Genomic DNA, 13,421 nt, shown 5'->3' with positions numbered 1-13,421 from the left:
TTTTTTGTCCCCAAACAGGAAAACAAAACAAAACAAAAAACTGTCCGTCCCCAAACTAAACTATTCTCCTTATTATTCTGCTTCATTTGTTTATTCAGGTATCCATTCAACAAATCATTTTTGAAAATGTACTATTTGCAGACACTTTCCTAGACTCTGATAATAGCCAACAAGATAGATAAGAAACCCTCTTTTGTGAAATTCATATGCTTGTAGAAGGGAACAAATAAATATATAAGTAAAATATATAGTATGTCAGATAACTATTTAAAGATAAATAAAACTGGAATTAAAAAAAAGGAAAATGCTAGAGGTAGGTGTAGAGGGTTGTCTCCCTGCTATAAATATATATATATGAATATATATATATCCCTGTATGAATATTGGTTTTCCAGGAATATATCATGACTTGGAAATCAAAGATTATTATATTGACTCTCATAAAAGAGATATAACATATCCATAATTTTGATGGTCTCAAGTCAGATCATGGTAATGAGTCTATGGGCATGAGGGCATAGGAGCACAATGAAGTAGAATCTTCCAATTCTGTGTCTTTTTCTTTATTCTCCTTGGTGGAAACAGGGAAAAACAGCAACTGTAAACTCATGGAAAGATACACCACTCAAAATTTCAAGCATTCATCAGAGGATGAGCACTTTCTTATCCTTTGCAAGCTATTTTTCCTCAAACTAATCATGACCACGTCACAATCACAGTGGTCTTAGTAGATCAGAGTTCAGTGTTCCTCCATTTTAAAGAAAGTACATCACATTTGTGAAGTTGAGGAGAAGACGATATATTCAGTCTTTACTTGGCAAATATGTAGATTACATCGGAACCTATGGGTCAGGAAATAAATATACTTTTTTAGAAATATGTATCTTTAGGCATTATCTTTAAGCCTCTCCCATACACTCACTATGGGTTGGCTTCCCTACTACTTAGTTCTCTGAATATCTCCTATTTGACTTCCTTCTTCTCTCCTCTCCCTTCCCCCTTCCTTTTTCTTTTTAACAACTGACATGTGCATAGAAATGTGCTACAGTTTTGGAGATACAGTAGTAAAAAATAATGACATAGTCTTTGTCCTCATAGAGTTAATTTTCTAGAGAGGATGTGTGGGAACAAGCAAATAATTAAATAAACAAAATAATTACAGATTGCCAACAGTGCTCTAAAAATAAGGTGAAAGGACAGAGAGTAAAAAACTAACATTACAAATTATAATTGTTTAATCATATATAACTGATGCTATCATACAATAGGTGTGTTAGAAGAAAAGGATCACATAAAAATTAATCACATGTTTCAAGTTGTCTTTAGGTTTCCTAACATCCGTAACACATTAGAAAACGTTTAAAAAATCAATAGGGCCAACATGAATTCTTTTGAAAAATTCACTGAAGAGATAACATTATTTGACCCGTGGTGGGAAGAAAAAATACCTTATTTTGAAGGCATCCTATATGGCTCACAGGGATTCTCTGAATATGAATGCCAAATTTTTAAAAGCACGTTAACATTCTAAAAGAAAGATGCTATAAAAGATATGTTTAAATTTTTTAAGACAAAATTTTAATTTTCCAATTGTCTTGTGCATATTATGAACAACATTAAAAAAAAAGAGTATTTGAAACTAGTTACTAATGTTTCCAGATAGAATTGGAAGTACTGTTTCTTAATTGTAGCCCCAAGCTGCACCCAAACCAACAATTAGGGGCCTCACTTTTCTGTTAAGTGCTAACTGTTGCTATTATTATTATTCTGAAATCTTTAGCGCTTCAGAGGAAATTGCCAGTACTACTGAGATCTACCTACTGGCCTTGCTACTACCATTCTCAGTCAAATACCTGGTTTCTACTGCCTTACTTTGTATACCAGAAAGTTTATGGGGTTTTAAATGTTAAATAGGATTAATTACCATGGCAATTCCTGGAAGTTCTCACTTATCTCCCTTTTCTAGCCATACAAGTGCTTATTTGTTTGTATTTAGTTTGTTCCCACCAAAATAGCTTTTTATCCATTAGACAAAACAATTCTTACCAATCTTATAGTAAATAAATATGTTGACTAGAAACCAGAACCTCTTAAAAAGCCTTTAAAATTGTAATAGGCTTTATCAACTCAAAATAAAGATTAACTGTCCATTCCCTACCTAACAGCTCTAATAATTTCTAAAGAAAATTGGTATGTACAAAGTTTGCAAAAACATCATTGCCCTGCCCATCCTGATAGCTTAAAAATATCTAGTCTTATTTATTCTTGCTTTTTATTTAATTTCGTAAATGTATTCACATATGGTAGTCATTGAGCAAATAGCATTTTAAGTCAAATATGTATAACGTAATAATCTAAATCCTGTGAACAAGTAGCTCTTTTTATTATTTTAATAAAGAGTTGGCATGTGTGCACATTAGGGAAATATTTCATTCTAATATGCATGCCTAATGTGAATCAGCTTATTAAGATGACAGAATCTAAATGAAGAAAGTGCTAAATCAATATACTCAATACAGCTGCTTATTTAAACTCAGAATCACAAGGGAATGATTTTGCTTACTTAAATTCCACGGGTGGTTATTTTATGAAATAGGGAGAGGCCAAAGAGTAGATTTTCCAAGCTGTTAGCACTATTTCACTTTAAGAACCCTATGTTTGCTGCTCTAAACAAGGAAGCCCTTAGACGGAGTTGGCTCTAATGTCCTGGTGCCTATGTAAACAACCCAAAATCTAGGCCTGTAAATGCCTCAATGTTTCAAAACTCACAACCAATCACAAATAGGATGTGTTAAGCTACAGGGAATCAATGATTTCCTGCCTTACTTTGCTCTCTCCTTTCTCTATAGAAGCTTTCCCCTAGCTCCCCTCAGTAGAGTGCTTCTAACCACTTCTGATTTGGCATTGCTGGATTCAAATCAACTTTTGCTCCAATAAACTCTGAAAATTGGAACACCTGGTTGGCTCAATGAGTTAATTCACTGGCTCTTTATTTCGGTTCAGGCCATAATCTCATGGTTGGTCAGTTCAAGCCCCAAGACCTGCTCTGTGCTGACAGAAGGGAGCCTGCCTGGGATTCTCCCTTTCCTCTCTCTCTGGCGCTCCCCATGCTCTCTCTCTCTCTCTCTGTCTCTTTCTCTCTTTCTCTCAAAAATAAATAAACTTAAAAGATATAATAAGCCCTTAGAATTTTAATATGTTTCAGTATACCCATCTTTTAACACTGCTAACAATTCAAAGATGCCATTCTGCCAGGTGAAGTCTGCCTACGTATTCCCTCATCTTACTCTAACTATCAAACGTATTACACCACAGTGCAAAACACAGTTGTCCATTCTCCTCTAAGGAGCAATCTGGACAAATTCCTTTGTCCTATGTGACCCTATGAAATCCAAGTTTCCTTATATTGCTTTGCATATTTCCTTCTCTGACTCAATCTCCATTCTTTTCTAACTCAAACCCATCATAATGACCTCTGGAAATCCTGCTTCTGGTCAAAAAAGTCTTCACCTTCCATTTCTTATAAAAACATGTAATCCACGCACACTAACTTTAAGAAATTCTGGCTGCCCCTGAAGAAAATCACTTGTCAAATAATTTTAACAATTGGCGGCCAATTTTTCTCTCATATCCATTCTACCTCAGCGAGGAAGATGGGTCAATAACTAAATGGTTCCTTACTGGCACTTCTGGATTATTTCCTCCTCCCAAACCAAGTCTTCATTAGATAGATACAAAGATGAGAGAGATGGTAGGTATAGATAGATAGGTAGATAGATCGATCGATCAACAATAGATTGATACAGAGCTAGAACCTACTTTGGATCTCAGGCCATTCAGCTACATAGTTCTCTCCTATTCTCTCTCCATAATTCACAAATAAATGTAACTGCTGATTCACAATATTTCTGCCCACCTTTTTTTTTTAATGTTTATTTTTGAGAGAGAGAGAAACAGAGTACGAGTGGAAGAGGGGCAAAAATAGAGGGAGACAAGGAATCCGAAGCAGACTCCAGACTCTGATCTGTCAGCACAGAGCTGAGGTGGGGCTTGAACTCACAGACTGCCAGATCATGACCTAAACCAAAGTCGAATGCTCAACTGACTGAGCCATCCTGGCACCCCTATTTCTGTCTACCTTAACTCTTTAATATTCTCTGTGGTTTCCATATACACATGAATAAGCCACCCAGAACAGATCTGAGCTCCTTTTGCCAACAAATGATCATTAACTTTCACACTTCCAGTGACCTTTCCCTACATGCCAGACTGCCAGAAGGAACATACTCATACCTTAGGTCTCTTCATCCTGAAATCTTGATTTCAAGCATTACACATTCATGTCTGTTTTAGAAACAATATGTGTTCTTAAAACCACAAATGTGTCACTATGAAACTGAGTACCTGACTACACTAGTCATATATACAGCGCTTAGGGGAGATAACAGGTTTGTGATCATCCTTTGGAAAAAAAAATTATGTTTGTTGATGTTTTTGCAGTAAGCTATTATTCTATGAGTCATACATTGGAGTATGATAACCCAATTTGGAGCATATTGTTAGAACAATTTTCATTGAAGCAGGCATTAGTAAAGCTCAGGTTTCTCCAAAGAGAGCAGTGAATTCTCACTTTGGGAGAAGGTAATTTAAGAGAAGCAAGAGAGAGAGAGAGATCCAGGTAATAGAGATGAGCGTTAGAAATTTGCTTAGATGTGGGGAGGAGCTAAGGTAAAACACCAAACAAGCGAGGGTCACACCTTATTAGAATTGTCCTCAGGAAAAGGCAGAACATTTGGGTTTGCATTTAGTACACAGGATTGGTTACCAGTGCAGACCACTCGGTTCTATAACCTCATTATGAATGGGATCCAGGCACTATGGCATAGATTTGAGAAAAGATATAGAACCACTAGAACAAAGTAAGTTCCCATTTACCTGTTTTCAATAGAGGATAGACATTTAAAGAAAAAAAATACAAAAAAAAAATTAATGTGATTGAAGTATTACCTTTATCATACAGTAATTAAGACACATGGGAGAGGAGACAATAATAATCTGTTTTGTTCCTACAAAAAAACTTTGATAGATATCCCACTTTTCTTCCCTAACACTCATGTCCATGCCATTTGGAAAAACAGAAATACTCACCCCAGGGGTAAAAGTGGACAATGCACTTGAGGAAATAGAGACAGATATGACTTAATTGGGCTCTGAGGGTGTAAAAAATAGGGCAGAAGATGGAGGCTAGGGATTTCTTTTTGTTTTCAGAACTGATGATATATTTCTGAGGGAATAGTATGATAGATACTGGTTTTTGATGTTGTTGTAGTATTCTATAACTTGTCATTAGTTTTTTAACTAAGGTAGATGTTGGCATCTGTGGAATGTGATATATTTGGTCATACATATTTAGAAGGGGAATCTAAAATAGAACATTGTTTTGCATGACAAATAATTTGGAGCCCCCAGGGAAAACTGAGGTTGAGAGATAGACTTGGGCACTGTATCAGTGGTGCAGGTAATGAAAAGCACACCATGGACAGAGTACAAGGAAAGGAAAAGTGTACGAAGTGCTGGATCTAAACTAGATTTCAATTTGGGATTTGTGTAATTTGTGATGTAAACACTCACATATATATAGTTGAGCTCAAATAGAAGTACAAAGGGGACAACAGACATCTGCATTACAGCAATAACCCAATAGTATCATTACCATTATTACTAATATTACGATTACTCAGTTACTCTAATCTGGTACTGAGGATTTAATAATTCATGCCAGCTATATGAGATAAATGTGTAACTACTTCAAATGAGATGGGCAAAATAAAAACATGCCATCATTTATTTTTTCTAATTTCTTGAGATAACCAAAACTACTCTTCTTTTGCAAGAACTATTTTTTTTTCTCATTGTAAAAGTTGGTATTAAAACTTTTGTATGTTTAATAATGTGTGTATAGATTTCTGGGTTATAATGGCTGTAAACTAATGGTATTTAAGTTGTTATCACCTACCATCCAAGCATAAATATTAAAAAGTTGCAAGGGATGAACATAGGGTAAATATTATTCAATCGCTCAATTACTAACTTAAGTGTATGTACCCACTTTATTTCCATTATCATCCATGACATTCACATGAAAGTTAGATTTGAAAATACAGTTATAACTAACACACTCTATTTTGTATGTGCTAGTCATGCTTCTAAGAAGCTGACACATTCTAAATGATGTGTGTGTGTGTGTGTGTGTGTGTGTGTGACATCAAATTTATGCAGTAGGTACTAATATCATTGCCTATATATATATATATATATATATATATATATATATATATATAATGAGTCTCAGAAACTTTAAATAACTTGCCAAAGGTTAACAGGTCATAAGTAAGAGATGTTATTTGAACCCAGGTTCTATAATAACAGTTCTTAACCACTACACTTTGATCATAAAAAAGATTATTTTGAAAAAAAATATCCTAGGACTTTATCACTTGGGACCCACTCACTCCTTTCCATCTGAACATTCTCTTTAGATCTTCTGAAATGAATATGCCATCTCAATCTTTTTTGATTTTTTTTCTTCTAGATCTTCAACTACCAATGCAAATCTACAAGTGTACTATCACAAATTTTATCAACTTCATAAAAATTATTTTAAAAGTCCAAAATTTCACTTTGCTATCAATTTGTATTTCATACTTGAATATTTTCAACATAAGAACATTAGCCCCAGACTGGAAGACTAAACATAGAGTTACAGATGTTTATGTTATTAAGCTAGAGTGATAAAGAGATGGATTGAACGTGATTTATTTCTATAACCAGTCAGTTCATTTTAGCAAATATTTTCTTGCTATAACATGTTGTTAACTGTGATTCTAAAGGTCCTACTCTTTTAACTATTAATTTTTTAATGTATTTTCTCTCAATTAGACAGTCCTCTGTGTTCTAATTTACATGAAAATCTGTAAGATTCCCCATTCATTATGGGGAATAAAAATAGAATGTGGGTAGCCAGCTTTCATGCTACAATTATAAAACCTCAAAGTCAAATTATATTCTTTAATTTTTACTTGTCACTGGCAGTATCTTACATTTCTGTTAATAATATCTTATAAATTATTAATAGACACCATTAAGATCCTTTCCCTTTTTACTCTTCTAAGTTAAATTATTTGAAAATTCCATATTAAATGATGGTATTATATGTTTCTGCATTTATTAATAAAACCGTATGTATTATTGGTTATAATACTTGCAAAAGATCTTTAAAAAGTACCTGAAATCTAAAAATACTCACATCAAAACAGTATTTGTGCCATTCATATCTAGGTGTTTATTATATTTTTTCAAGATTACTTGTTACAACCTTCTGTTTTTCTTGTTGTTGTTGTTTAAGTTCTGTGTTTTTGTTTATGTTGTCTTTTTCATAGTTGATTATTTACAGATGAGATACTGACATTTTCACAACACACTAGGTGGGAATGACTTATGTAGTATGGGATGTATTCAGAAGGAAGCCAGTAAATCTCCCAAATCTTTCCTTGCATGTACCTCATGGATGGCCAAGAAAGAAATGGGTTTCTGAAGACGACTTTCAGATGAATTGGAAGGGGACTTTTCAGACATAAAGTGAGTCCAAATCAAAGGTAACAGAGAAAACACAACTACATTTGGTAGCAGATGAACTTCATTATGTGTTGAGTTGTATCTTCTCAACAGATATTTTAAAGACCTAATCCTGAGGACCTCAGAACATAACATGTTGTGTTTTTTGGAAATAGGGTTGTTGAAGATATAACTAAATAACTGAAAATGAGGTGATGCTGGAGTAGGGTGGCCCCTTAATCCAATATGACTGGTGTCCTTCAAGAAAAGGCAATGTGTTGTGAAGACAGGCACACCAAGTATGGTATATGACTGCAAAGGCAGAATGATTTTATTTGGTTGTTTGTTTATTTATTTTGAGAGAACGAGAGAGAGAGAGAGAGAGAGAGAGAGCATGAATAGGGAAGGAGCAGAGAGAGAGAGAGAGAGAATCCCAAGGAGGCTCTGTGTTGACAGCAGGATCTCATGAACTATAAGATCACGACCTGAGCCAAAATAAATGGTGGGCTGCTTAACCCACTGAGCCACCCAAGCGCCCTGAGGCTGAATGATGTTATCTACAAGCCAAGGAATGCCAAAGAATGCCTAGCACTACCTGAAGCTGAGAAAGACAAGCAAAGATCCTCCCCCAGTTACTTCAGAGGGAGCATGGCTTAGCCAACTCCTTGGTTTTAGACTTTGAGCCCCTAGAACTGAAGGACAGGTTGATATAGCCACCCATATTCTGTTATTTTGTAATGGCTGCTTAGGAAACAAATACTAACTTGAATGTAGCACAAACTTGAAATAGGTATAAAGTGCTGTCACTGCCATTTTCTAGTGAATAGCAATTTTCCATTTGGATTTAGATGTAGGTACTATGATAATAACTGGATTTCATCAGATCATGTTTTGTACCCAACCAGTGGTTACAATGATGTAGATACATTAATAAAAACTAATAAATATATGTAAAATATGTAATACATAATAATATATAATACACAAAATAAAAGCAAAAGCAAAACCACAATATATTCCAATATGTCAGGCCCGCATAGACCAAGGTGACATGACTGAATTATATTTTCATTTTAATTAACTAGTCATTTCTTATCATTACTATAAATATAAAATTCTAAAGAGTTTCATTCTTGAAAAATAAATCATGAGGTATGATAACATAGGTATCTTAATTAAAAATTTTCTGATTTTACTCTAAAATTCCAGAGTTCAATTCTTTAAATCCCAATGCCTGGATTTAGTAACTTCTCAATAAATGCAGGCTAAATTAAAGAAGATAAGGAAAATGATATATATTTTAATTAACTGGAATGGCAAGAACTGTAATTAATTTACTTAGAAAGTCACTTTGATATAAAGTCTTGAAACTAAGTTACACTATTCCAAAGCTTAGAAATCCTTGTATAGTCGAACCAATATTCCACAATGTCAGATTCTTTATATAGACCATAAAATTAACCATAAGAGATGAATGGCATGGTGTTATGGAGATAAACTACTGGATTTTTTTTAAAACTATATTAACTGCCAAGCACTGCAGCAAAATCCACCTTAATAAACACTATAGATTATTAAGAATTCAGAAAACTTCTTCAGTGCTATAGCCATTTTCCTAGATTGGTCACCCAAGATTGGCTTTTTTTCTCCATTACTCCCTAAAACTTGTATACGTTTTTGGAGAAAACTTATGTCTCTTATTTCACATTTCTATACTACCTACAACTAGTTTAGTTTCTTAAATCTGGGTATTATAATTTCCTTCAAACTGTTCTGTCTCCATGATACACACATAAAAGTATTTGTATTTTTTTCCAAATGGTTCACATAAAGACCTTTTGTTTATTCAAATATTCTCTTTACTAACAAATTTCTTATCACATATTTCATTTGGTGACAATTTTCAAATAAGTGAAATTTAACAATGTGGACTTAATACTAGACCTAGATTAACTATATCCTAATTGATCTTTGATTATTGGAAAAATAAAATAGGTCAGAAATTTAATACCTTCTTAAATGATGTATTTACATCATGTTATAGATGTGCTCAATTGTTGGTGAATAGTTTCCTTGAATATTGGATACACAAGTTTTTACTGAGTGATAGAAAATTAAACATTATAAAAGGCTTCAGAACATATCTGAAGATATCTTATAAATTTTGTAAGGTAAAGAACTGATGATTCCTTAAGGTATTTAAGGTACAGAAACCTATCAAAAGTAGCTATCTTATTTTGAACTCTAAAATATCATATAAATGTTATTTGAAACTAATATTGTTGTTAGAGTAGTGTTAGAAGAAAAACAACACCAAGACCCAAAAACCAAACCATTTTGGTCCTAAAACAGTCCTAAAATGGCATAATTTAGGCCAAATCCTCAAACTGGGGTTTAATACGTGATCTAATGGCAGTTCAACCTTCCCCAGAAATGTAGTCTTAACGGGTCGGTCAGGAATTTTTCAATCAGCCCCAGTGGGTCTGCCGCTTGGTCCTTTTCCATCCCACAAAAGATGATGAGGTAATCGACATAACAGCCCTAGCCTTTCCAGCTAAGGGAAAGCAGCCTCGCCGGGAAAAATCTTTCTCTTTTGCTAATAATTTTCTTGCCCCACTCTCCTGCAAAAACTTTCCATTTGTACAACTTCCCAAGTGCCTCTCTATTTGCTAGATGGGATGCTGCCCAGTTCATGAATTGAATAGTAAAGCCAATTAGATTTTTAAAATTGACTCAGTTGAATCAAATCTTTGTTATTTAACAGCAGTCACATTTTACTCTTAAAAATGTTTTGTCCACACTTTCAAATAATACAAATTAAATACATATTTATTAATATAGAATAAATTCACATAGATATAAATATATTGTACATGTGATTTTTAAATAAGCTTGTTAATTTAATCATTAATCATACCTGAGTTAGTTCATTAATATCTACAAGTCCGTTACTGTCGGCATCAAAATATTTAAACATTTGATCCACCAACAACTTCTTCCAAGACAGGTCATCACCGTTAGGGTTTTCATTTTCTTGTGTAATATATTTTTGATTTTGTAAATCTAAAAGCATGCTTTTCATCTTGTTGTATTCAGTGGTCTTGCAGTTATTTCCTGTAACAGAAGAACTAAGTTATTTTCAAAGCAATATTATTGAAAAGGAATCATTTATTGTTTTAATGTTAAGAAATTGATATCTTATAAATAATATACTTGGTACATAATTTTTATCTTCCAACTTGTACAAGGTTAAAATAATAGGATATTTTCATTTGTATCAAATCTAATAAAAACATGTTTACCGTGTGCTTTCTCTAGGATAAAGTAATTGGTTCTATGAAGGGTTTAGAAACACATGATAGCTCCAATTGTTTAAATACATTATCTTAGTTTTTTTAAGGTGTTTTTTTTTAATGTCCATTTATTTATTTTTGAGAGAGAGAGAGGGTAGGGGAGGTGCAGAGAGAGGGAGACAGAATCTGAAGCAGGCTCTGGGCTGTCAGCACAGAGCCTGCAGAGCCCAAGGTGCTGGAATCCAGGAATCCTGAGATAATGACCTGAGCATAAGTCAGATGTTTAATGAACTGAGCTACCCAGGTGGCCCCATTATCTTAGTTTTAATCCTCACCATACATTCCTATATAGATAGTTTCATCGGTTTTAACATGAAGTACAGGGAGTTGAAATAACTTGCCTGGCAAAGAGTTAGATTGTGTTGGATTTTTGCACTTGAGCTCATATATATATATATATATATATATATATATATATATATATATATATATATCTGGTTTCAAAATAGGATAGCATATATTAACTGGAAGTATGCTTTTTACACTTGAATTTGTTTTGAAGATGTCTGTATGCATGTGTTTACATTTATAAAAATCCTATTCCCAATGATGCTGAGTTCTTATTTGTATTCTTCTAAAAGACTTTAATTATTTTTCTGATATTTGTTTATCTCTCCTTTAGGAGCACAGTGTATTACATGATATGTGTTTGCACCTTGTATCTCCAAGTTTTAACTTTGCAAATTTCATCTCCACAAATGAAGTATAAGCTCATTGCACTAATAATGCATCAAAGATTTTCAGTATTTCCCATAAAATAACCAGGACAATACTGGCAACATCAGAATTAGTGAAAATGATTGCTTAGCTTAATGTCTTCAAAAATAACTGCAATTTTCACACAATTGTCTTACAAAGGATTTTTTTTTTACACTGGCCCCCATGATAATGTCTTTAAATAGTACAATGGAAAGTAGTATATACTACTGATAGCAAATGTGATATAAAATATATTATAGAAAATACAGTGCCTAATGTAATTTGTAAATGAAAAAAAGTAGGTATTATATTAGCCAAGAATTTTTACAATGTACTTTTAGAGAAAATACTAACTTTATAATTGTTGTCAATATTGACAATTAGGCTTTAACAGAATCTACAATTTTAAAAGATTTCTAAAGATTTTTAAATATATGTCTAAGAAGTATGGCGTTGAAAAACAGGATTTGAAGTCTCATTCTCTTTCAAGACAAGATGGGAAACAATCTCTTCTAGAGAGATGAGAGACTGTCTTATTTTTCAAAGATAGTGAAATAGCTATTGTTGTTCAGCAATTTTAGTGTTTAGCAATCCTGTCAAGAACTTCTTTTTTTTACAACAAAACATAAACTTTGTGCTGCTGATTAAGTCAATTTTGCATTATTCCATTCTCAGTAAAAAATAATGCTAAAAATGTTTTCATAATAGCAAAGAAATCACTGACAAAAGAGAGACGTAATCAGATCTAGAGGGGATAGGTAGCAATTTTGGTGTCCATGAAAGTGACAGAAAAGAAGCCTTCAAACCTGTGTGTGCCTGTGATTCTGTGTGTGTGTGCCCACATGCGTATGCAGAGGAAGAGAGAGAAATGTGTGATAAAAGAATGAGAAAAAGGATAATAGACCATTGCAATAGTCCTCCATGGAATTTCTGTATTTGACCTTGGGTTGGTATCTCCTTTGACTGATGCTGAGTAGGGTTGAATTTAGGGGAGCTGATATTGGACCATAGGCAATGTGGAGACCAGAATGTTGGTGAGAGACAATGGGAATCAGGGCTTAAATGCTGAAAACCTGCTAACTAATATTTAAAATTTGAGGAACAAGGAAACAGTTTGAGTTGTTCATTTTAATTTTGATAAAACTGAGTAATGTGATCATCATAGTGATCCTATTAATATTTTCATTTCCCAACTTGTAAACTTCCTTGAAAGTTCAGGTGGCTGCTGGCAATCCAAAGAAAATAAAAATAAAAGCATGGCAGTGAAGGCATTTATAGTCCACAGAAATGTACAAGAAGTAGTTATGCAATTATGTAAAACTTTGTAGAATTTATAGATTTAATAAAATTTCTGTCACAGATTTTTTTAGTAATAAATAGGAACATATGCTATTAACAATAAATTACATGTAATGAAGATTTCTTACGTGTCAGGAAGTTTATACATTTTAAATTAGTTATTCCTCACAACAGTCCCAGAAGAAAGACAACTATCACCATTTTATAGATGAGGAATTAAGGCAGAGAAAAATTAAATAATTGTTCAAAGTTACAGAGCTAGAAAGGAGCAGAGTGATTTTTTTTTATTTAAAAAAATTTAATGTTTATTTTTGAAAGAGAGAGAGAGAGAGAAAGTGGGGGAGGGGAAGAGAGAGAGAGGGAGACACAGAATCTGAATCAGGCTCCCGGCTCTGAGCTGTCAGCACAAAGCCCTATGCGGAGCTTAAACTCACAAACTGTGAGATCATGACCTGA

At 33.5% G+C, this 13,421-nt stretch overlaps 1 protein-coding gene across 1 annotated transcript in view; it reads right to left on the bottom strand.

Moving 5' to 3' along the window:
• Positions 1–13,421, bottom strand: part of FSTL5 (follistatin like 5) — a 774,595-nt gene that overhangs the window by 351,658 nt on the left and 409,516 nt on the right. Inside the window, 1 exon segment of the mRNA XM_030312812.1 lies at positions 10,532–10,728. Within this exon segment, the coding sequence (XP_030168672.1) occupies positions 10,532–10,728 (197 nt within the window).

The sequence above is a fragment of the Lynx canadensis genome, chromosome B1 (genome assembly GCF_007474595.2).
Source record: "Lynx canadensis isolate LIC74 chromosome B1, mLynCan4.pri.v2, whole genome shotgun sequence".
Lineage (NCBI taxonomy): Eukaryota > Metazoa > Chordata > Mammalia > Carnivora > Felidae > Lynx > Lynx canadensis.
This window is presented reverse-complemented; position numbering and strand designations above follow the sequence as displayed.